Genomic DNA, 25,616 nt, shown 5'->3' with positions numbered 1-25,616 from the left:
TTTCAAAACTGTTAAATCTTCAGGCGCCGATAATAAAGAAAACACGAGAGTACGTCACTCCAATTTTTTAATATGATATAGAGGAAGGTCTTTTGATGATCTCATACAAAAATGAAGCTTATTTTTGCGTGCCATCCAATCAAGCCAAGCGCATCTTTAATACTGTGTTTTAGGCGAATTTTTCAGAAATTGTTAAACATTCTGGAGCTAATATTAAGAAAACAAGAAAATACGCTACTCCAATTTTTTAATATGTTATAGAAAAAGGTCTTTTTATGTTCTTATACAAAAATTAAGCTTATTGTTCTGTGCCATCCAACTGAACCAAGCGCATCTTCGATATTGTGTTTTATGTCAATTTTTCAAAAACTGTTAAATCTTCCAGAACCGATAATAAAAAAACAAGAGACTAAGCCCCTCCAATTTTTTAATATGCTGTAGAGGAAGGTCTTTTCATGTTCTCTTACAAAAATTAAGCTTATTGCTCTGTGCCATCCCATTGAGTCAAGCGCATCTTTAACACTGTTTTACGCGAATTTTTCAAAAATTGTTAAATCTTCCGGAGCTGAAAATAAGAAAACAAGAGAGTAGGCCCCTTCAATTTTTTAATATGTTATAGAGGAAGGTCCTTTGATAAAAATTAAGCTTATTGTTCCGCGCTGACATATTACATATTAAGAACGTCGACATTTTTTTTAAATTTTATTCAATTTATTGTTTCTTCTCAATTGTATAAATCTAAAAACAATCATTTAAAAGTCGATACCGGTTTTTAATAAACTTAAAATACACAGAATAAACAACCACTTATTTATTATTTGTTAGATTTTATTTCTAAAATTGTTTATTATTTTTACAAAACCTACTAACTGGTTAACTTGTATCAGAAATAAACAGTTAAATTAGAATTATCTATAAGTTTTGGCGTTGTATCAATGTTGTTGATATTGTCTGTACTATCCGAGTCAGTCTGAAAATAGCCCCAAATAAAGCATTCGAACCAAATTTGTATTTTCTACCTTGTCATCTCCCCAACTCAGCTTCTTAGTTCTGGTCGACGATGTGGAAGATGGCCACGCTGGCGGCTGTGGTGCTGGATGCACTTTCGGACTTGGAATCCTCGACTTGACCAAATCGCTCGGAATGCCCCCCATAGCAGTCGCCATGGGCGACTTAACCCTGTCCCCAAACATGGGATTGCTCATCCTTTCAGCCACCGCAGGCGTGCCTTGCGCCTTCTCCGGCTGCAGTGTCGGCAACTCCTGCCGCGGATTCCTCTTCCTGCAACCCTAAATCAGCAACCCCCTCAAACCCCAAACCAACTCACGCTTTGCAAATGTAAGCCACCAGCAGCGCTATCACGAAGGCCAAAAGCAGGAGAATTGCACCAAGTCCGGCCAGGAGCAGAGGGGCCCCATTGTTGCCCCTCGAGGATATGATTCCGGCGGCGTCTCCCGAGTCGGGAAAATGCACCGTTACCGGGACGCTGGCCCTTCGTGGGGGGTTCCCGCTGTCGGTGGCTACGACCGCCAAGTTGGCCACGCCAGAGTGGGGTCCGGCTTCACGGAGTCGTAACTCTCCGGAAGGGGTGATGAAGAAGTTGGAGGCGTTTACTCCGGTTAGGGTTAGGGTGAGTTTGTCGTTTTTGTCGCCGTCGGCGGCTTCGATGCGGCCGATTAGCTCGTTGGGTTGGCCCGTGACGAAGAACTCGTAGTGAGGGTAGCGGAAGCGGGGCTCCCACTCGTTTACGTCCTGGACGGTGACGTTCACGACGCTGGAGTCGTTCTGGCTCGACCAAAGTTGATTTCATAAATTTGCGCCCCATTAAGTAGTAAAAGCTATTTTTTTTGTTAATAAATTAGGTGGTAACAGTTTTGTGAATGTTCTCTGGCAAAATTTTTAATCCCTCTTTTTTATTTTATTTTTTATTTACTTTTATTTATTGCAAGATTGTATAATTTCGTAAACATGAAAATTACATGCTTGTTCTTTTGACGTATTTATAGTGTAATAAGTAGAGATCGGATAGTCAGGCAAATGCATAATGCCTGCCTTTTTTGCCTTTTTTCCCCATTTATCAAATAAATGCCTTTTCCCCGTTTCACAATATTATAAGTGCCTCTTTTTAACACCACCTTAAGTTTTAGTCTTTTTTTTTTGGAAATTTCAATACAGGAAATTATTGTGAATCATTGATTACCCACTATGCAGGTAACAGACCGACAAATTTTTCTTAATAGTTTATTACCCTTATTTGTGATTTGAAAACCCAGACAAACATGACGACTTGTCGCCAAAAATGCATAAATATGCTAAATATATTGCTTCTGGATTGTTGCTCATTCATTGTCTTGAAACTGTGTTTTAAACTATTTGTGCTTATTTGTACCAAAACCGTAAGAATTATTATTTTATTTGTTTTTGTTTTGTTTATGGCCCATTATCATAGGTTATAACATATTTAAATTAAAATTTGTTTATTTTGGTTACATATGCTATAAAAAAGTACATGTAAATAATGCTACACACATAAAAAATTTAAAAAAGCTCTCAACAACAACTTTTGAGCACGGTTGTAGAAGAGAACAAACTCGGTTCTTCAAATCAGTGTTTTTATTGAAATTGTGTAAAGCTTTAATTGCCGCATTAATTCCATTAAACAAATTGAACAATCAGATGTTACGAGAATTTTTAGAAACCACGACAAAAAAAGTGTTTCCAATTCGAAAAATTACATTGACGTTTACAATCAATCGGCAAGACCACGAATATCCCTTGTATTTTTTTAACTTTTTTTATTGTATTATATCTTTAAAATAAAGAGTTCATTTTAATGAATTTTCGAGTTTTGCCTTTTTTATTGCTTTTTCAGCCTTTTTGCTGTTTTCTTTTGCCTAACTATCCTAATATGAGACCCAAGCAATTTTGACCAACATTTTTACGTAGCACAGTGCTGAGATAAATTACTTATTATTGGTTAAAGTCACAAAAGTAGATAAAACAAATCTTGATACTTATTTTTCTATTTGTTTTCTTTGTTTTTCCTTTCAAAAATCAGATCAAAATCAATCTCAATCGGTTGAAATTGTCTTCAATAACATAGTTCGCTCCTAACTAAACGAGTTGTTATAGCTAATTTCTACGAAATCTTCTCGGAAAAATTTTAAATTCAAGCAAAGGATAAAAATGTATTCGCTTCCAACAACGCAGATGCACAGTTCATATTTCTTTATAACTATGACACATTGTTGTAATTTATGTTGGCTATAATTTCTGTTCTTTCTTATGCTTATGCACTTTAACCTATTTTGAAAAATATAAGCTAGATGTCTCAGTTTACCGTCAGAAATATGGTCTTTGTAGGTCTGGGTCAACTTGAATTTTTAAATCAGATTTATTGCAATTTACAAGTAACTAAGAAGACATTGCTTCTTGTCGTTTTGCAAAACTTTCTAAGCAGTGGTACATGATAATGAAGTCTTGGCCAGGAAATAGCCCTGATTTAAATTTGAATAATTAAAATTTTTACAATTTGAATAGTTTAACATAAGAAAGAAAATTGTTGCTATGAATACAGACTAATTATTAAACACTGACCGGCTCGTTTACACAAAATAAATGAAGAAAAACAGTGAAAATAATAAATAAGAATTTTGCCAAATGTTAATAGAATCGTTGTTGTACTTGATGAGTTTTATTACGTGGTAAAATTAACACACGTATTTTTGATACACCCCGTATTTGGCGGTTTGCCACCAAATGAAAATTATCGTCAAAGAACAATAAACAAAAAAAAATATTTTTGTAGTTTTATTCAGACATTTGGTTGTCGCAGCTTTGACCTGTCTTTTTCTTGCTTTAATCTTCAAATGAATATTTGATTTTTTAAATTAATTTTATTAACTTAAGAAATATCTTCTTAACGTCGGATTTATGTTTTAAAAATGAAAACTTTTTTGTTTCCTTTTGTTTTGAAACAAATATGCTTTAGAAACCCAAATTTGTATGCAAATTGCATTCGTGACGCTCCAAATGGTAACAAGAATAATACCAAAATTTCCTATTTTATTAAAAAAAGATGAGCACTTACCGTTATCCCATCCGTGGCAAACACTTTAAAAAAATACTCGGCCTTGTCTTCAAAATCCAGCTTTTTCTTCAGCGAAAGTTCCCCTTTCGTATTAATCGCGAACGTTTTGAGAACGTTCTGATCCGACACAAAATAGCGCAAATGCTGGTTCGGCCTATTGTTAGTAAACGTGGAAATAGTCGCTCCGACAGGAGTAGATTCCGGGACTTTGATGTAAAAAATCCGATGCAAAAACCTAATCCCATTGCCCACCTCTCTCGAGACGGTCAACGTGGCCAAAGCGTAACGGTCGGGGTTATCCTGCTGAGTGGCCCTAATGACCAAAGTGGCCGGGTGTTGCAAGTCACTGTCGTTCAAATCACGCGAAAGGGTGACTTTTCCGGAATTCCGATTGATCTTAAAGTATGTGTAATCGGTCCCGATGCCGTTAAATGTGTAAAAAATGGGGGCGTTGATGCCGAGATCCTGGTCAAAAGCCTTGATCTCCCTGGGCTTGGCGACCAGGGGGCTGCCGCGCTTCGGGGGCTCTGGCACACTTGCCGTGTACCTGTCGTCCAGGAAGCGCGGGTTCTGGTCATCGGCGTCCACCACATGGACTGTCAAGACAGTGTCTGTCTTCCGGGGCGGCTCCCCATGGTCTTGGGCCCGGATATTAACATCGAAACTCTTCAAAGTTTCGTAGTCAAGCGGTTTCTTCAAAACCAGCGTGCCCTCGAGCTCGTTCTCGAACTCGAAGTAGTCGGAATGGGGGCCTGGAAGCACCGAGTACTTGACGCTGCTGAAGGGGCCTTGCTGGTCGTTGTCCACCGCGTGGACGCCCTGGAGCACTCGCGTCCCCACCACAGTCACTTCGGAGATGTTCAGCACGTAGGGAGCGTTTATGAACACGGGGGAGTTGTCGTTCGCGTCGGTCACGCGGATGTTGACGGGGATGACGAAGCCGGGGTCCAGGGTGTGCAGGCGCTCGCAGATGAGGTTGACGAAGACCGAGGAGGGGCCCTCGACGCCCTCCTTGTCGAGCTTGCGGCGGAGGGTTAGGTTTTTGGTCCCGGGGGAGATGGCCACAGGACTGTCGGTTTCTTTGAGGTGGAGGGCGATGGTGCCGCCAGGACGGGGGTCGCCATGGACGCGGATCTGCCCGATGATGGAGCCCACGGAGTTGTTCTCGGAGACGAAGAAGTTTTCGGATGAGGCGCCGTTTTCTAAGTAACAGCGGTTGTCGCTCAAACCTAAAGAACAGGACATTTTTACACGCTTAAAATTAATAATAATAAAATTATTCGGCTACAATTTTGAAATTAATACATTTTTATTACCAAAAACGCCCTTACAACATCCCACAGACTCAGACTTCCTAGATTCCCTACGAATAATAAAATATAACGACTAACAAGTTTTTGATTAGTGAACTCCACAAGATGTTTTATAATCGAAATAAATTTTAAATTTTGAACTTTTTACTTGTTACTTATACTTTTCGAATTCTTTCTTAAATTTGCAGGATACATATATTTTTTTCAAAGAATGACTTCTAATTTTAAAATTCTGAAAAAATCTAATTTAAAATTTATTCGTTTAACGCCAAAGGATTAGGAAAAGTTATTTTCTTCTGTTCTAAACGCCGTAGATCTTTTTGTCAGCCTCAGGTCTTAAGGCTTGCAAAAATAAATAGGTACTTTTAATAGCGTAAACTTTAAAGAATTAATTACGCTACACTTTGATCCTTTGGTATTATGTATTTTTTTTTTAAGTATGAATGCCTGTAAGACACTAAGGCCTAACTGCACCGGTGTGGCTTAAAATTTAAGCTCTCCTTAAGTGTGTTTCAAATACCTTATGCGCCGCTAAATAGCCCATTACGTCAAAAAAGCAATTTAAATGCACAATTTGAAAACGGAGTGCGTTATTCTTGAATTGTATAATGAAAAAATTTGTTCGTTTGCTTCAAAAACTATTTTTAATTAAATAAAATTCAATACACCTTCAGTATAGTAAAAATTTTTTAGGTTTTTGCTGTCGTTTAAAAATAGAAAATTTGGTAGTAATTGTTGCAACAGCAGTTTTATGCAATATTGCCCAAAATAGAGATGAAGGCGGAAGGGGACCCTAGACGGGATAACGGCATGAGTGATGAAGATGAGAAGATAAAGACAAAAAAAAACAATGAAGTTATTATGAATTATGAAACTTTAATCGTTTAATAGTTTTTTATTTTTCAATAAATAATAAATAACATTGTTGAACACAAAAGCACAGCAAAAGCAATATTTATCAATAACTAAATAAACGTCCATAGCAGCACTGAAGCGATTTTTCAATTCAACCCAACTTTTACTGCATAGTAGATCTAATTCCAAAGAATTTTTCATCAATTCGTATTTTTCCAATTAGCTCTAATTCTTTTTCTTCTAGAACTTTTTTAGTGTTGTAACTTTGAAACTGGTATGGAATTTTGGCCGTCTTCTATCACACTGTTTTTCCAGATAATCTTGTAGCGGATTGTTTCAAATTTGTTGGCTTACTCGTACTCGTAATTTGTGGTGCTCGTAATTTATCCAATTTTCAACTTCACGTATTGAAAGTGTTGCACTGTAGTATGTGCTAGCTCAGGATGAAAATTTTCGGACAATGCTTTTTGTGTTTGGAATCTGCAAAATACCTGCAGCAAAACCTTCTCTTTTATTAAAATTGACTCAAAGCTCGACTCAAAGTTAAAAACTCTCTAGTTTTAATTTCGTTGAATTATTTTATTCTTCTTTACAGAAATAAATAAAAATCCGCCACATTTTCACGTATTTGTGAACTTTTGACAACTATTTTATAGGCATTTGTCGAATTAAATTAACTAACACATAAAATATCATGGTTCATTTCCATTTATTTAAACTCCACTTATCTCTGTAAGCCTAGCTTTCTTAAGCGCTACCCATAAGCCGAACCGGTGCATATAAGCCTGAATACCAATTTTGTAAAAATAATTTTCAACTTGGTATATTTTCTATACCTAAGATAAAATTCAATGAATTTATATAGACATAGGTAATTTTTAATATTTAATATTCAATAATAATTTAATAATAATTTTTTAATATTTATTTTTAGAATTAACATTAAAGATCTAAAAGTTCGAATAATAATTTTTGGCAGGCGTTGTGGTAACTGGTGATCAGGTCAAAATTCCTTGACAATAAAAAATGATCCGCAATAATATTTATGACTTATGAGGAGCCCAAAATAAAGCAGTCGGTGGCACATGTTTCCATTGTGGTCAGCACCATTTATTGTTAAGAAATTATTACCAGTTACCACAAACCAGGCTATAAATTATTTAAACTTTTATTAGATCTTTAGAATTAAAATGTTAATTACTCAAAACCTACCAACTTTGGTCATGTGTAAAATAAACCAATCTTTAAAAAATTTTTTTCAAAATTGGTTTTAAGTGTCTCACAGCCATACTTTTACAAATTTGAACAATATGAAAGCGCATTTAATCCATTCTTATAGTTGTAATCATTAATCAACACGAAAAATTATTTTTTTTGGCCATAAAACTTGGTACACTCTTGTGATACTTTAAAAATTAGGTAAAAAATTATCTGGTCTTATTTTAATAAATATAATAAAGCCAAAATAAAAAAAATATTTCAACAAAAACCGCGACAAAAAGTGGGTCTTGCGAATAAGCGGAACAATCTTCAAAAAAACCACAAACACAAACCTACTTTACTAACATAAAAAATACTTTTATAATAAATTATACATTTCTAAAAAAATATGAAGTTTTTTGCAAATTAACGATTTTTTTCTATGTTATGGGCGATTAATTATTACTATTACAAAATTAAAAAGTTGATTAACGTGTTTGTTATTGCTGTTTTTTGATTCTTTTATTTCTTACTGAAGTAGAAGTGATGAGAAATACAAAACTAAATAAGAAAATGGTACACCAAAGTATTTTTTCAAAACTTCCACTTGACTGAACTCACGTAGGTGGATATTCCGAAGATTAGAGCGCTGCGATAATATGAAATATCTCTGCAATTTGCTTCTTAATTATGACTTTAACACTCGTTGTATACTTTTATTGTGTGTGGGAAAGTAGATCAACTGATACACTCATTTGCTTTTCTTCGTTAAGAGGTGTAAAAAAAGTGAAGTCACACGCGACTAGAGTGAGTGGGTGAAGGGATTTTTGGCAAAAAAACTACGATTATCACACTAAATCACACTACATTCTTCCATTATAAACAGGCATGTTTCAGTTTCTATCCAGATAAACACCTACTTTATTATCAGAAACAGATAATTTTTAATATTTATGTGGGAGCCTCTTATTTGTCTAAAACTTGAGAATCCGCCCATTAATCGTTCGCTACGACAGGAAGGAAGCACGCTGGTGGCCACCTTCCGCTCGGCTGATTTTTAACATCACCTGGTGGCCGTTGTCTCGGTTTACTCGCAAATAAAGAAGTTCAAACAACAAGTTTATTGTCGGACTCGTTACGTGAAATTTTTTAGTCTACTTGTAATAAATTCCGACGTCCTGCCACGCATAATAATTAACTGAAAAATCACGTACCGGGAAGTGGGTTAAAAACCCATGTGTTTTATTAATTCTTGTTTCAGTAAAGATACTCACCTTGAGTTGCTGACAGCAGCGTGAATGCCCAAAGGGCGTTAATGTACGCGTTATAACATTTGGTAGCCATTGTGTCGACATCTGGAAAATGGACAGGTTTTTTATTTAGCAATTAATTTACACAATGGGCGAAATTCTGTCAGGTTTGACGATAAAATCACAGATGTTTTAATAATGACGGATTCCTTTCCAATTTTATGTCAAGGTGGAAACGTCTTAACATTCTTGTCTTATTTTACACGAGATAACATAGAATTTTGTAATTAGGTAGACGTCTGATAAAGATCATGACATTTTCTTAACACTTCATTAAAGACGCAAATTGTTGGGAATTTGAACTGGCAATAAATTAGAAAAAAGAATTTTTACATCGAAATTTATTATTTCCTTTTTTAAACTGTCAAAATAACAGATGATATTAAACATTTTTCCAACATCTTGTTAAAACTGACACAATTAATGAATTATAACAGACAATAAAAATCTAGTTTAAGGAGCTGGGAAAAGTAGAATTCAATAAAATAAAGCAACTGGAATGCGTCCAAATTTTTAAGGATCACACAGAAGAGCGTGCGAAGTGGTGTAAATTAATAATGCACTTACCCATTAAATTCAGAGTTCATTGTAAGGAAAATTTGGTTCAGTTACCTTTATGATATGGTTTCACTTTGTTATTGTTAACAGAGACAGGATATTCTTTCTAATGAGGTGCTTAATGTTTTAATAAATCTCCAGTTTTTCTGAAACATCGATGTCGTAGTACTAATGATTGATTTCCGCCAACTCTTTCTAACTGTTAACTAACTCAACGTAAAATAGCTGAATAGCATAAAATATTATGCCCATTCGCATACCGACATTAGAAAACTGTTTTGCAAGTGAACAGTGTAAATTATTTACTCCTAAAGCCGGAAAAAATGTGTCCCAACAGATCGGAAACTCTTATTTGGGAGAGCATTATTATTCGCATTTAATTCGGTTTGTTAAAAATAATTGTTAATACAATACGGTTGGCGGTGTCGTTTCGGATTTCCTTAAATTTGTCTTGGTGAAAGTTAAAATTCGCGCATAATTTAGTGCGAGATTTATTGCTTTTCTGTAATTAATTGATTACGGTTTTCGTTCTTCTACTAACTTATTAAATTGAGCTGTTTTCCATTTATGTACGAGTTTTTCTGTTAAGAAGAACGTAAGTCAATAACTTGAAATTAGAATGATGAATTGATGATTTGATGAATAATAATCAGCAAAACTAAAATTATTTATTCATTTCCTGTAAAACAGAAAGCGGCATTAAATTAAAAATTTGAATTAAACTGTTAAATTAATTGTTTATAATCCATGAGACAAACAAATTTTTTCCAGTTTGACAAACTAAATCTTTCATTTATTGACATAGTGAACACAAAACTGATTACTTCTTGACCTTGACTTCTTGGAAAAAGATAAACAGTGAGATAACAGATTTGCCAAACAAAATGATTAAAAACAGATCCAGTTATTTAATTGTTTTATTAGTAATTAGTACAAAAATTAATTTTCATTTTGGGTGATTTGGACCCCTTCCACATCGTTGTATGCGACAGACTGGTCTTCGAAATTTTCACTATTATATTCTTTACACCTACACGTGAAAACTTGTCTCAAAAATCCATTAAAATTATTGTCATAGAAGTAAACGTAAACTAAGTTAAACACAGGATCTGAAAAACCTAAAGTAGATAAAACAGTAGCCGTTGTAGGATCCCCTAAATTAGCTAGTGCATTTAGCAATAAAAATATGATAAAAGGGCTCCATAACAAAAAAAAAATGTTAGGCACAACTAATCCAATATTGCTCGACTGATAATTTGTCAATGTTCGTTTCCTAACTGCATGTATGATATTAATAATAATCAGAAACACAACAATAATGAGGGCAGCAATTATCATAACATAATAAGGCTTGAAAACCACATAATTTAACAAAAAACAATATCGTATTGTCGCCAATGAAGTGCACACAGTTAATACATAAAGACCTACTAGGAAATATTTATAAAAACGGCCAAACTTTTGATACTTTTCTTTGCAATAGATGTTGAGAAAACTATCACAGACTAAAAGAAACAGAATGCCTGTTATGGTGAACGCAGCATTCAGTTCAATTTGGTAAAGAGAACAAAACACGCAGAACTCACAACTCCACTCAAAAAATACGTAACCCAGTCGTAAATTCAACTGGGTCACAAACCCAAACAGAGCTTGCAGGATATTCAAATGAAGAAAAATCTTATTCGTTGTCTCCTTTCGCAACTTCTTGTACTTGAAAATAACAAAAATAAGGAAGGAGTTGGCTGCGAAAGACGCCAAAGCCACAGTGGTCAACAACTCGATGAAAATTCGATGGTAGGGACTCTCATAGAAAGGTTCGTAGGCATCTGAGAAATTTCCCGTCATATCCGGTCCTCCAGTGGTCATCTGAAGATCTGATTTTTCACGAGAAATAGGCGAAATTCACTCACCTTGTATTCACAAATGATGAGTTTCAATTGCAAAAGTGCAGAGAAATTTCGATTGCTTGAAGTGTGCACAAGTCTTGAGATAAACAAGCAAAACCGAATTTATGTATCTATTACAGCAGCACAGTAGCTGCTGTATTATTGTCATTAGCGCATAATTGATAAACAGTAATCAAGAATAAAAGAATTTTGGGTAAATTATTTACGTACTGAGAAGAGGTCAGTTATTGTTATCAGATTCTCAATATCATTTGATAAGCTTGGTTTTAGGCGTCATACTTTTATAATTATTAAATAGTACATTATTATATAAGTTTTAAAAGACGTTCTATTGTGATACGAATGGTTTTGGAGCACGACGAAGAAGTGCCACAATTAAGTCTTACAAAACGAGTGTAATATACAATTTTTTCTACTTTCTATTTTTGTTGTTTGTGTTTACTTTAACTTATCAAAATCTGTTCAAACTATTTCCTCTTAATTTTGTTAATTATTCGGACTTTGTCAATAAACGACTTGACGTTGACCACACATTAAATTACAGTGGTGACAGATGACAGTGATGACACCCAGGTCAGCACTGTCAATACAACTAAAAATTCACTAAAAGGTGTTGCATAAAAGTTTGTGAAACCAAAGTAGAAAAAAGCATTGAAGTCGAGTTGTGTAACAGTTTTATTAAACGAAAACATACAAAAAAATACTTATGTAGCATTAAATTTCGTTTTGGCTAATTTGGACCCCTTCCACACCGTTGTATGCGACAGACTGGTCTTCCAAATTTTCATTTTTATATTCTTTACACCTGCACGTGAAAACTTGCCTCAAAAACACATTAAAATTATTATCGTAAAAGTAAACGTAAATTAAATTAAACACAGGACTTGAAAAACCTAAAGAACACAAAACAATGGCCGTAATAGGCTCCCCCAGACCAGCTAGAAAACCTATCAATAAAAATATGAGAAAAGGGCTCCACAAAAGGAAAAAAATATTTGGCACAGCTAATCCAATATTGCTCGAGTGATAATTTGTTAATTTTCGTTTCTTAACCGCATGTACTATATTAATAATAATTAAAAACACGACAAAAATGAGTGTAGCAACGATCATGACGTGATAAGTATACAAAATCATGTAATGTAAGAGGAAACAATATTGTATTGTGGCCAGTGAAGTGCACACAGTTAAAACATAAACGCCTATTAGAAAATATTTATAAAACCGACCAAACGTTTTATACTTTTCTTTGCAATAAATGCTGAGGAAACTATCACAGACTAGAACAAACAGAATGCCTGTTACGGCAAACGCGGCATTCAGTTCAATTTGGTAAAGGGTACAAAACACTCCCAACTCCACCGAAAAACTCCACTCAAACTCGTAGCCCAGTTGTAAAGTCAGCGGTGTCGCAATCCAAAATAGAGCTTGCAGGATATTCAAATGGAGGAAGATCTTATTCGTTGTCTCTTTTCGCAACTTCTTGTACTTGAAAATGACAAAAATAAGGAAGGAATTGGCCGCTAGAGACACCAAAGCCACGATGGTGAACAACTCGATGAAAATTCGATGGTAGGGAATTTCATCGCGAGGTTCGTAAAGATCGGACGAATTTCTCGGTAAATCCGTCGTCATTCCATCGACAGTGACAGCGACCATCTGAAAAGATGAGTTTTCACGCGAATTGCGCAAAATTCACTCACCTTCTTACATTCACAAATGCTCAGTATCAACTGCAAGATTAGTTATTGTTTGAAATGTGCACAAGTTTTGAGATGACTCATGGTCAAATGTGGTCAAATAAACAAATTCAATCGATACGAAGACGAATTTATATTTATGCATCTTAAACAGCACAGTAGCTGGTGTGTTATTGTTATTAGCGGATAACTGATAAACAGTAATCAAGAATGAGAGATAGTACTTATGTTTCTCAAAATTTCTGGTGTAGTGGGAAGTGGTCAGTTGTTGTTCTCACACCATCATTTAATAAACGTCGTAATTTTATATTTATTATTAACACGCATTTAAGGTGATTTGTGTAAAAGTTTTATTAATCGAAAAAATACAAAAAAGTGCACTTAAATGAGATTAAATTTAGTATAATTTGTATTCCGTTTACTCCTACATCTACACGTGAAAACTTTTGTCAGAAATAGGTTGAAATTGTTATCACAAAATCAACATAAATTAAGTTTTTCTTTTTTACTGACCATAAAATAACACCTGTAATAGGAATGTTTATACCAATTAATGCATGACACACGTAAATGGCTCCACAAGTTCACACATTGAGGAAAATATTTTAGTATAAGTCATCCAATTTGTTTTTGTAGGAAAACATAATGTTGTGCACAAGTTCTGAGCCAACTCTTGCTTAAATGAGAGCAAATAAACAAGATAATCAATACTAAACCTAATTATACGAATTTAGATATTGTGGTATTGAAACTGTGCGTAACTACTCATCATGGACTGGAAAAAAATAAAAAAGGGAATAACGAATAAAAAATAAAATAGGTCCAAAGTACTAGAAAGGAAAATATGAAAAGATTAAATTAGTTGTGATTTTTTTAAATAAATTAAGCAAACCTGTAGATTAGAGTTAGCTCGTAAATGTAAAATTTAGTCTTCGAAATGCGCAAAGTTTCATGTGAGTCATATGTGGCCAAACAAGTGCGTACCTACGCAAAATGCAAAAGAATTTTGTTGATGTGGACGATATTTGGTTGCCTATTAATAGTAGTACTATTTGTTAAAAGTGGTTTAGTGCAGTTTGTTAACTGTAGCATGTCTATTAATCAATTGTCTATTAGTGATAGGAATTTAATCAGAATAATAACAAAATAATAATATATAAAACAGTTTTTTTATTGATAAAAGAATATAAAATAGTGAACTTGACATACATCATAGTTTTTTCTTTGGTCAACTAGTACACCAACATGTGCATCTTTATATGTTAGTCTGATCTTCCAAATTTACTCTGTCGTAATCCCCACATTTACATTTAAAACTTTGTTTATAATCACTGACAAAAAAATAAACATGAATTAAATACAGAAATTGAAAAAAAGCAATAATCATAAAAGTTTCAAAATATCTAGAGCATTTATATGCATCAATGTTAGATACAAAAATATTATTAGAGTAGGACATGAAACTACGAAAAAATATTTGGCATGTATAATATTAATAATAATATAATAATTAATAATAATCTGAGTTCTGAGCAATTGGCGCACGTACTCCTAAAGCCGCAGCAATCAAAATCAGAATTTCCAAATTATTAAAATGTATCAGCTGTTTCAAAACTATAAAAACGCCAACGTCGCATTTTCTCCCAAAATTAGCTGTTATAAATTATTTAAGGAATTAAAAAAATAATAGCTAATGTAATTTATACTTTAATTATTAATAACTATTTTATGAATTTAAAAAATTATTTAAAAAAATAATTCGGCAAAATACGACGTTGGCGTTTTTATAGTTTCGAAACAGATAATAGGAAGATTTTGTTACTTGTATCGTCTCACAGTTTGGACCGTGTTATCTATAATGGACGGCATCTGTAAAGCTGATTTTTCAGTATAAATAAACTCCTTGAGTGAACTTGTAACTCATCGAGTTTTCTGTTACAAGCTACAGAATGGGTTAATAAGTGTTTGCCAGTGGCACAGTTTGTACTGCTTGCAGATAGGAGTTTATAAATACATGACATACCACATACGTTAAGCTCTGAAATGTGCGCAACGTTTCAGCTCTCCTGATGATTCACCACAATGTGGCCAAAGAAATAGTCGGAATCCTGCGAATTAATCCACATGAAGGTCTTCTGCCTTGTTTTGACGCTGTTTAGTGTTCATTCTGAGTATTTCATAAAAATAATTGATGATTTGATTTTGATAGTTTAGCAAAGCCAGTTTCCTACATATTATGTAGGAGTTAAGTTTTAATTATTATTAAAAAATTTTAAGAATGATCTTCAAGGCAATTTACACACAGACCGTAAAAAACGGTGTTTAATGAAACACCCAATATTAGTAATTTTTTAGTTCAAAAAAATAATAAAAAAATTAAGAAAGGTAATAATATTTACTCTTGGGCAAGTTGTATACCACCATTTACAAAATTTACGCCATTACGTACAGACGGGTCTTCCAAATTTACACTGTCGTATTCCCCACACTTGCATGTAAAACATAGTTTCAAGAGCATTTTATAATCACTGTCAAAAAAGTAAACATAAATTAAGTTAAATATGGGATTCATCCCAACCAACAAACAAAAAATTGCCAGAATAAGTGGACCAACTTCACCAAAACTATATCGAAAAAAAAATATTATTAGAGTTGGACACAACACCAAGAAGAAAATATTTGGTACCGCCAATCCAATATTGCTCGACTTGTAATTAGTTAACTTTCGTTTCCTAATCGCATGTACGATATTAAAAATAATTAAAACCAATACCAAAAGACCTAGACCCAACATCGCAACAAAATAAAAAACAGTAATTATATCTTCATCCGATGTACACCACGGCGTTAGAAAAAAAGGAGTGCCCACAGTTAAAACATAAATCCCAATAAGAAGATATTTACAAACGCGACTAAAACGTTCATACTTGTTCGCCCAGTAAATTTTGATGTAACTATCGCAGATTAGGAGCCATATGATTTCGAATTTTCCAAACAGGGCACTAACTAAGATTTGGGAAGTTGCACAGTAAAAATAGTTCCGGATAAATAATAGCCCTAAAGAAATCGCAATTTCAAAAATATTGAAATGAAGGAAGATCACATTAGTTGTTTCTTGGCGCAGTTTTTTAAATTTAATAATCATGAAAATAAAGAGGGAGATGACCATGACCGACATCAAGCCCACCACAGCAAATATCACGAAAAAAATTATGTCGTACGTTTCAGCTGAAACGACTGCCATCTGAAAGCTGATTTTTAGGATAAATTGGTAGTAAACTTGGAACTCACCGTGTTTGGTGACTGGATACTTTTTTATTTTAGTAAAACTACAAGCTACTGTTTAAATAGGTCGCAAGGAGTTCGCAGAAGTTACGTTCAATGCAATTCACGTTCGGATATGCGCAAGGTTTCAGACGTCCACAAATTTGGTCCGAACAAGAGTGGGAGTACTGCGAATACGCGCCGCCATTCATGTGTCTGTTTATTTTCAGGACTTGTATTTCATTACGCAGTTGTAAGGGCTTTTTTCAAAACTCGAAATAAATTTGTTTTGTTAAAAATGGAAATATTTTACACCCTTTTTATTTTTCCTAAATTCCTAAATTGAATTGTATCCTAAATGCGTTTTAAACAGCCTACAGGCACAGATTATATGGTACACGTGTGTTTAACCTTCCTAATTTAAAATAAGATATTTTTAAAAAAATTTTTTGTATCAATTTCATAATTACTTTATTTTACAACAATTTTTTTGTTTCCCTTGTTCCTCAGCTTTTTACTTTCTTAATTTCCCCACAGTACATCATATTATTAATTTCCTCAATTTTTTTCCTCAATCTTATTAATGTCCTTATTTTGCAGTTCTATAATTTTTTAATTTAGATCTGCAGAATTTTAATCTTAATACTGTTGCTATAATTTTTCTGTGTACCGCAGTTTTTTTTTAGCTTTTCAGTCTCTTATTACTCGTATTAGTGTATTGGTTTTTTATTCGGAATGTGATGTGTCAGCTTATTAGTGAAGACTCTTTGGAAGACTTACAAGCCTTTGCTAATGCTGACCATTACTGTAGTCAAGCCACTTTGAAAAATGACTTAGTTTCTTAAATTAAGAACAGTAGATCTGTTGACCAATTAAACTCGTGAACAAACTTAAATTTTTGTAAAATGTATTCCAGGAGTTTTGGAAAAATTATACTATACAAAAAATTCTGAAAAGAAAAATCTACTGTAAATAAAAAGTTCATTGAATGAAAAAAATTGTGATTGATTTTAGTACTAATGTATATTTTAATTTTTTTAATTTAAAGCAATATTTAGGTTACAGTTAATTAACTGTAATAGATAATTTTAAATTTTTGACAAAATGTAGTTCATGTTGTTTCTTTAAGTATTTTTGTAGTGGAATTTACTGCAATAAAAATTATATTTTTTATTTTTCCTGTAGTAGGAATTAATAAAAAATGTATCCTAAATTATCACATTTTAATACCTAATTTCTGTTTTTGTACAACCTACCTAAATATGGTTTTAAACTTCCTAAAAAAATTACCTGAAAAAATTATATTTTTTACTTAGTTTCGTTATATTATAACACAGAATTCTTCTTTAATACGTACATAAAGTCCACCACTTTATCTCCAATAATTAAAATTATTAATATTATTATCAAAAGAGCTGCAAAATGATAGATTTGTGATACGTATACATGGTACTGTAAAAAACTACCTACAATTAAAGTATGAATTCCAATACGAAAGGTTGCTGATTTTGCGAAGATTAAGATGGGGCCAGACAAGAGTGGAAATAATGCAAATCAATACGCGAAGGAATTTCATGTTAAGGTGAGGGTCGTGTTTATTTTCAGTATTTTATAAAATTAATTAATAATTTGAGCAGTCAAGTTTAAAAACAAATAGAAAATCCATGCTGCATATAAAATGAAATGATCGTTTTTTTAATACTCATCTTTAGTTTAATTCGAGGTTTATTGAAATGATAAAATAAGTAATAAATATAATAGTTTTATTAATTAAAAAAATATAAAACAGTAAACATTACAACATAAGAACATCAATTTACTATTGGGTGTGTAATACACTCTCCTTTGCATCATGATATGTTACAGATTGATCCTCCAAATTTACACTGTCGTATTCTCCACTTTTACACGTAAAACTTAGTTTTAAGAACACTTTGTAATCACTGTCGAAAAAGTAAACATAGAAAAAGTTATATATCGGATTTGCGTAAACTAACAAACACAAAATTTGTATAATACTTGGAGCTTCTAAATCAAGCAATATTAGACATAAAAATATGATTAGAGAAGGACACAACACTAGGAAGAAAATATTTGGTATCACTAATCCAATATTACTCGACTTGTAATTAGTTAACTTTCGTTTCCTGATCGCATGTATAACATTAATAATAATCAAAACCAATGCCAAAAGGGCCACTCCAGGTACCATAACATAGTAAAAAAGCCCAATCCCAGCTGGATTCGCTGTAACCCATGGTATTGCAGGAAAAGGCGTGATTACCGTTAAAATATAAATGACAACAAGAACATATTTACAAACGCTTCCAAAGCGTTCATACTTGTTGTTACAGTAAAATTTGATGTAACTATCAAAGATAAGGAGCCATATAATTTCGAGTAGACCGAACAGGGCACTAAATACGATTATCAGAAAACCACACATAAACTCGAATTGTAAATCGACCGAGTAAGCTTCCAGTAGTATTCCCAAAGGCGAAGCAATCAAAATCACAATTTGTAAAATATTGAAATGTAGGAACAGTTTATTAGTTGTATCATCTCGCAGTTTCTTGTATTTGAGAATGACGAAAATAAGGAAGGAGTTGGCCACTATCGACAATAAAGCCACGACTGTAAACAATTCGGCAAAGACTCGTAAGTGCATTCCATTTGAAATGTCCATCTGGAAAGCTGATGGTAAATTTAGCTAAACTCTTGGAATTGGAACTCACCGGGTTGTTGCACAAATATTGTGTATTTACAAGCCAGTCAGTAGCAGTTTTACGCGTTAATAATAATGGACTGGACTCAGCAGCGAACTGGGTTTGTAAATACTCGTAAATATATTCCTGCTCTGAAATGTGCGCAAGGTTTCTGACTTTCGGATGAGTCATATAAAATGTGGTCGGACAGAGTGGGAATGAATTTGCTCGTAGTACTTACTACTGGGAATTCAAAATTCACCGAACAAAGATAAATCATCAATGATTTCTGTCTTATACTATGTTGGCCCTGTTGTTGATGTGTTTTATTTTCACATTTCTTAAAATTTATTGGTAAATAACTTGATAATTTCAAAAAACGCAAAAGTGGGTTAAAAAGTATCTTCAAAATTGAATTTATACTTTTTTCTTCAATATAATCGGCACCCATTTAATTTTTATTAATAAGTTATGTTGTACCGGTTCTTTGTAAATTGCTAACATGTATTTGCGTTATTCCTGAAATCATATATTTAATAAGAAAAATGCGGCGATTAATTAAAAACGATTTTAATTTATAATACATAACGAAGTACAAAATTATTGGCACTGGGGTATGTCGTAGTACGTCATTTACAATCATTGTGGAAGTACAAAAATATTTAAATAGAGTAATGAAATATATAAAATATTTTATTAGTAACTAGAAAAATATAAAAAGTGCACTTATATTAAATTCATGGGTGATTACTGATTAGGACACCATTTGCCTCATTATTATACGTTACAGAGTGATCATCTAAATTTACATTTTCGTATTTCCTACAACAAAAAGTTTGCTTTAAGGCCACGTTATAATCACTGTCAAAAAAGTAAACATACAGTAAGTTAATTATAGGATTTGAGAAAACCAATATAAGTAAAATACCACCAATAATTGTAACTGTTTCGCCATTAAATAGTATCGGAGAATAGTATCCTACAGTAAGAGCCACCAAGAGGCAGAAAATATTTGCTACAACTAACCCAATATTGCTCGACTTGTAATCAGTCAACCTTCTTTTCTTTATGGCATGAACAATATTCATAATAACTACAATTAACGTAAAAATGCCTGCAACACCCATCAGAATAAACAGATTGAACATAAGCAGATACTGATTTGAGTTGCATAAAGGAATTGTAAAAAAGAGAATACCGGCTGTTACAATAAAAATTACAACAATAAAAATCTTACTAACCCAGTTACAAGATTTATACGTGTTGTTGTGATAAATTTTGGATAAACTATCGCAAATTAGAAGAACTGAAACTGCCATTATGGCTATGACAGCACTGAAATCGACTTCTGCAAGTATACAGAGTGAAATATAACCATCCAAGTAAAGCACTAATATTCGTGGCGCCACAGCCGTAGCTAGCAACATCACAATTTGAAAAACATTGTAAAATAGGAAGATTACATTAGTTGTGTCTCCTCGTAGCTTCTTATTTCTGAGAATGACGAAGATTAGGATGATGCTGGCTGCTAGAGCGAACGGGGTCGTAACAATAAACGAATAGGACAAAATCTTGACGTAAGTTTCATATGGAATTTGGCTAGAATTATTCATCTGAAAAGCTTGTTTTTTAATACAAATCGAGCGCAGCTGTAACTCACCGTGTGTTTACTGCTCAGACTTGTATACAATACTGTCGGCTACGAGGTTGAAATTTTCAACGTCGAGTGAATTTATAATTAACTTGATACTTCGAAATGTGCGCAAGGTTTCAGCCATGTTCAGATGACTCAACTTATCAAATGTGGCCAGCAAGTGATATTCAATGAAAGTATTATGTGTGTGCTGACCCAGTTTTATTGGCCGTAATTCGCAAAACAAAATAAACCAGTAATTACAACAACTCGTCGCGCCTTATTTTTTTAAGAATCATTATAATAAAAAACATTGTTTACATCCATTTATTAAAAAAAATACAAAACAATAATTTAGTTTTGTGTAATTAGTACGCCATCATTTACATCGTTAAGAGTTACAGCCTGCTCTTCCAAATTCACATTGTTATATTCCCTACATTTGCACGTAAAAGTTAGTCTCAAGCACGTATGATAGTCACTATCATAGAAATAAACAAAGAGCAAGTTAATTAAAGGATTTGCAAACAACAGAACGGACAGAATTGTGACACTAACTGGAGCGTGCAAAACGAACAATGATAGCAAAACTATCGTCAGAGTAGGGCACCACAAAAGGAAGAAAATATTTGGCACCACTAATCCGATATTGCTCGAATTGTAATTAGTTAGCTTTCTTTTCCTTACGGCATGAATAATATTAGCAATAATTAACAACAATGCCAAAGTAGCCGTAACTCCGACCGTGATGAAGTAAATCAAAAGACTAAAATACTCATCTGATTCGCACTGTGGTACCATAACGACAGCAAAGCAAACGGGTAAAAGATAAATTCCAAAAGGAACAAAATTACAATAAAAGCCGAAACTGTGATACTTTTTTTTGTGATAAATTTTGATAAAGCCATCACATACCAGGAGACACAAAATCGCGAACATGCCGAACAAGAGACCCACGTCGAGTTGGTAAAAAATACACAAGACACGATTGAACGTTTTGGTGGTTTCGGAAAATTCATAATCAAAGAGAAGCTTATGCCCTACATTTGTGCCGATTAAAAGCACAACTTGGAAGACGTTGAAGTGGAGGAAGAGTTTATTAGTTGTGTCTTGTCGCAGCTTCTTGTACTTAACCATGACGAAAATAAGCAAGAAGTTGGCCGCTAGGGATATGAGACTCACAACTACGAGCAATTCAAAATAAATTCTTCGAAACGTTTCGTATGGAATCTCGTTAAGCTTAGTCATCTGAAAGGATGATTTTTTAACATGAATTGAAAGTATCTCGACTCACTGTAACTGTTCCGCGCACATTTAGTGAAACAAGACTGGGGTTGAGTTACACGTGTGGAGACGCTCATTATAATTAAATGTGTGCCAGAAGGTTGCCCAAGCCTTCGGATGGTCAAACCCACCGGTCGAAGGAAGATGTGCGTTGTGGGTTGCCATAATGATAAAACCTTCATTTAGTTTTTTATTCTATAATTTAGTTTTGCGTAATGTGGACACCATTCGCGTCGTAAGCTACAGACTGATCTTCCAAATTATCGTTTTGGTATTTCCCACATTTGAACATGAAAACTTGTCTCAAAAACACATTATAATTATCATCCCAAAAATACACATAAACTAAGTTAAATATAGGACTTAAAAAACCTAACAGAAATAAAGCTTTGGTTGTAATATGAGCGCTTTTATAAAACAGTGTTACAAAAAGAACTATTAGAAAGGGACACCACAACAGGAAAAAAATATTTGGCACCACTAATCCAAGATTGCTCGATTTATAATTTAGTTTCCTTTTCTTAAAACTGTGGATAACATTGATAACAATTAAAAACAATACGAAAATAAATACAGCTAAAGCCATAACAATGTAAGTAAAAAAAGCCATGTAATGGTTGAATATGCAGTACTGCACCGTAAGTAACGAACTGCATGCGGTCGAGCCATAAATCCCCCCAAGAAAAAACTTACAAATGCGGCGAAACTTCGCATACTTGTCTTCATAATAAATTTTAAGAAAACTATCACAAACTATGAGAAATAAAATTCCTACAATGGCAAACATAACGTTGGTTTCCACTTGATAAAGGACGCAAAACACACGCAAATGCACCGCAGTGCTCCAAAAAAACTCATTCGCAATTCGTACAGTCAAAGGCGTGGAAAACAAAAGCACAGCTTGCAGAATGTTCAAATGGAGGAAAATTTGATTGGTTGTGTCTTCCCGTAACTTTTCGTACTTGACGATGACAAAAATAAGGAAAGAGTTAGCCGTTAGGGACATCAAGGCGATGATGGTGAACAACTCGAGAAGAATTCTTTCATACGAAGTTATGTTTCTTTGGTAGACGTCGTCAGAGAAATTGCCCGTCGTTATGTTGGGCATATCCATCTGGAAAGACGTTTTTTATGGGAATTGCAATTTTTAGCTCACCTTGTCACTTGCACAAAACTTAGGTTTGTCCGTTGGCAAACACGGACTCAGTATTTCAGATTTCACACAAATGGTAATTTTATGTTTTGTGGAACGTGGAGGAAGTCGCCAATTACCGTTTTTACGGCATATTTTTGTAATAAATAACTATTGTAAAAGAGGGGTCACCTTTTACTTATTTTTTTCGTAAAACAAATCAAATTCAATTGGCAACTACTAAAAAAATTAAATTGCGCACTCAAAATCTTAAAGTCTAAATGAGAGATAAGTATGTATTAAAGACATTTAAATTTACTGAAGCGATATTTGTGTTAAGCTCCTACTCATAGATTATAAAAAATATCGTGTATTGTTTTATTGTGTGGTGTATTATCCTGTTTTGTCACCCGATCTCCTTTTCTGTTTTCTGAAACCTTTTGCATATTTTTTGTTTTTGTCGTAATAATACCTAACATCCTAGCAAATCTATTCACTTTCTAAATACATAATTAGAAATTATCATTGAACTCGAGATGGAAAATGAAAAATTTTAAGTTAAAAATTATCGAGAAACTAACTTCTTTGTTTTAGTCTCGATTTCTGCCTGGATTTCAGTGAACTTTGGCAACATCGGTTAAAATGTTAATAAAAAATAGGATTTCCGTTGATTTTAAGACATTTAATGCAAATCACCTGCTAGTTACTCATCATTTTCGTTTTAGACGGTTTTAGTCAAGGTTCAAAGATTTTTATGTTTGCTTAATTTTTAAAATAGTTTATATCTAATGCGTCCCGAGCATACACTTAAACATGCCCCTATATTTGCGAAAAATCAATAAAAGTAAAACCAAGTATAAACACATGATGTAACAAAATATCACTCGTTCTATTACATATTTTTATTTATTTTCGAGTTTATTTTAAAGTACAATTTTCTTTATAAATATTTATTATCAATAAATCGTGGTGACTCCGATCGTGTTACATTTAAAGTCTATTTCAAGATTTAAAGTCACAAAATGTTTAAGAAAAAAAAATGTGGCTAAAACTGGAAAGAAATGTGCTAATAAAGCAACATTTGGACATTTCGCTGTAAAAGTCCATGTCGAATTAAAATTTAGCAACTCCTCGATAAAAATCTCTATTTTCACCCATTGTATTTGCCGGTATAGCACCGCTGCACAAAATTTCGAAATGACTGAAAATTGCGGAAGTTACTTACCACGCCACTTTGATTCGCTAGTTTCCTTGGCAACTGGAGCACACTTATTTATTAGCAAAAATCACTGAAATATGCTAATTTATGCACTATACTGTTATAATTAAAGTTATTATTATTGTTACATGTTTAAACAAAAACACACTGAAAAAACTAAAAATTTTCACATTTTTTCGACGCAGTTGAACGAAAAAAATCAAGTGCAAATTTTGTTAATTTGCGACCGAAACGTTTAAAACACCGCACTACACTTGTCTTCTAATGGTCGATCCACCGGAGTTACCGTAGAAATGAAGTAATTGACTGCGTGCACCTGTTCCGTGTGCATTCACCGTGTAGACAGAAAGCTTCTTTGGGTAGGTGGTGGATGGCTTGGCTTGATTCTGATTTGAAGATTTTTTTCAACAGTTATTCGTTAATATTTATAGGAGGCGATTACATGATTGTTAAAGTGGATGGTTTTGTACGGTTTCTTATTTATTTCCTGATCCAAGTCAAACGAACTGTTAGCGGTCTCCATAGACAATAAGGGGACATTAGCTGGTAGTCACCCTCACCCTCGCCACAATTCATCAATATTTTGTGAATTAAGCACACTTATCGTTGTCTGACTCATTTTTCATTTGTCGAATGAAAAAACTAAAACTACGTAAAATACACGTAGAAATCACTTAAGGCGAGGAAAATAACTCACTTAAGTGGCATTCGTTTTTCAGCTTTTTGCGAATTGTAGCGGGCAATTAAAAGGAAAGCACCACTTACTTTCATATTTACGTGTACATCTTTTCTATTCTGTTTGGTTTATTTAAATTATCTCGTACATTCTGTTACCATTTTAATAAACACACCTTTCGGAACCGAAGAGTGAGAGTTGGGAGCGATGTCCATTTAGATGAAAGTCATTTTCCTATTAACATTTTTTTGGCTACACATGTGTTCAAAAAATCGCTCCGTTATTTATTGGTGACACTTCTGGTCGTTTCAAGAGATTTGTTTATTCAAATCTGTGCTCCCAATTAGTCTGTAATTAATTTCAGTAATCATTATTTTTGGGTAACAGTGCTAATGGTCTACTGTACCAGTAACAGATTCTGAAACGCTCGTAAAACTGTACATTTTGATGATTTATGAGAATTTAAAACTTAACGGGGAAAGCAGATTTTGTACGATATAGGTAGTACAGATGTTATAATAAATGTAAGTTTTTCAAAATTCGGCAAAAATAAATGCACGATATGCAGATGTTACAAGACAGATGTCAAAACATTTGGTAAAAATGTCTGTGCATCTAATAATTTTTAAGTAAAAAAATGCTGCTTTTCCGCGATTCTGAGACAAAGATGTTCTTAAATAAAAATTTATGTCCAAAAACCTCAAAATGGTTAGTAATGTTATAAAAAACTTCTTTCAGATGTTGTTTCAGTCAGTAAAAATTAAAAATAA

The 25,616-nt window shown here is 33.5% G+C and overlaps 4 protein-coding genes across 7 annotated transcripts; all 4 read right to left on the bottom strand.

Moving 5' to 3' along the window:
- Positions 1-807: 807 nt before the first annotated feature.
- Cad96Cb (Cadherin 96Cb) lies at positions 808-24,725 on the bottom strand. Of its 3 annotated transcripts, none has more exons than XM_967515.5 (6): positions 24,177-24,725; positions 8,733-8,813; positions 4,091-5,319; positions 1,328-1,785; positions 1,020-1,281; positions 808-970 (listed from the first exon to the last, which is right to left on the bottom strand). In XM_967515.5, exons 2-6 carry the CDS (start codon positions 8,800-8,802, stop codon positions 884-886), a joined length of 2,106 nt encoding a protein of 701 aa, XP_972608.2. In that variant the 5' UTR covers positions 8,803-8,813; positions 24,177-24,725; the 3' UTR covers positions 808-883. The 3 variants fall into 3 exon arrangements, with proteins under 3 accessions (XP_972608.2, XP_015835493.1, XP_064212708.1); XM_015980007.2 differs by lacking the exon at positions 24,177-24,725 and adding an exon at positions 9,381-9,943; XM_064356638.1 differs by lacking the exon at positions 24,177-24,725 and having other exon boundaries at positions 8,733-9,096.
- Positions 10,230-11,394, bottom strand: LOC103314934 (uncharacterized). The gene is made up of 2 exons (XM_008202248.3): positions 11,237-11,394; positions 10,230-11,192 (listed from the first exon to the last, which is right to left on the bottom strand). The coding sequence occupies exon 2, from the start codon at positions 11,190-11,192 to the stop codon at positions 10,266-10,268; it is 927 nt and encodes a 308-aa protein (XP_008200470.2). The 5' UTR covers positions 11,237-11,394; the 3' UTR covers positions 10,230-10,265.
- Positions 11,891-13,187, bottom strand: LOC100142444 (uncharacterized). Of its 2 annotated transcripts, none has more exons than XM_015980008.2 (2): positions 12,945-13,187; positions 11,891-12,892 (listed from the first exon to the last, which is right to left on the bottom strand). In XM_015980008.2, the coding sequence occupies exon 2, from the start codon at positions 12,890-12,892 to the stop codon at positions 11,948-11,950; it is 945 nt and encodes a 314-aa protein (XP_015835494.1). In that variant the 5' UTR covers positions 12,945-13,187; the 3' UTR covers positions 11,891-11,947. The 2 variants fall into 2 exon arrangements, with proteins under 2 accessions (XP_015835494.1, XP_008200469.1); XM_008202247.3 differs by having other exon boundaries at positions 12,937-13,175.
- LOC103314932 (C-C chemokine receptor type 2) lies at positions 17,947-23,027 on the bottom strand. Its single transcript, XM_064356639.1, has 5 exons — positions 22,976-23,027; positions 21,830-22,933; positions 20,563-21,783; positions 18,933-20,515; positions 17,947-18,891 (listed from the first exon to the last, which is right to left on the bottom strand). The coding sequence occupies exon 2, from the start codon at positions 22,931-22,933 to the stop codon at positions 22,022-22,024; it is 912 nt and encodes a 303-aa protein (XP_064212709.1). The 5' UTR covers positions 22,976-23,027; the 3' UTR covers positions 17,947-18,891; positions 18,933-20,515; positions 20,563-21,783; positions 21,830-22,021.
- Positions 24,726-25,616: the final 891 nt, after the last annotated feature.

The sequence above is a fragment of the Tribolium castaneum genome, chromosome 5 (genome assembly GCF_031307605.1).
Source record: "Tribolium castaneum strain GA2 chromosome 5, icTriCast1.1, whole genome shotgun sequence".
Classification (NCBI taxonomy): Eukaryota; Metazoa; Arthropoda; class Insecta; order Coleoptera; family Tenebrionidae; genus Tribolium; species Tribolium castaneum.
The sequence above is the reverse complement of the archived record's forward strand: the minus strand, read 5'-3'. Positions and strand labels throughout refer to the sequence as shown.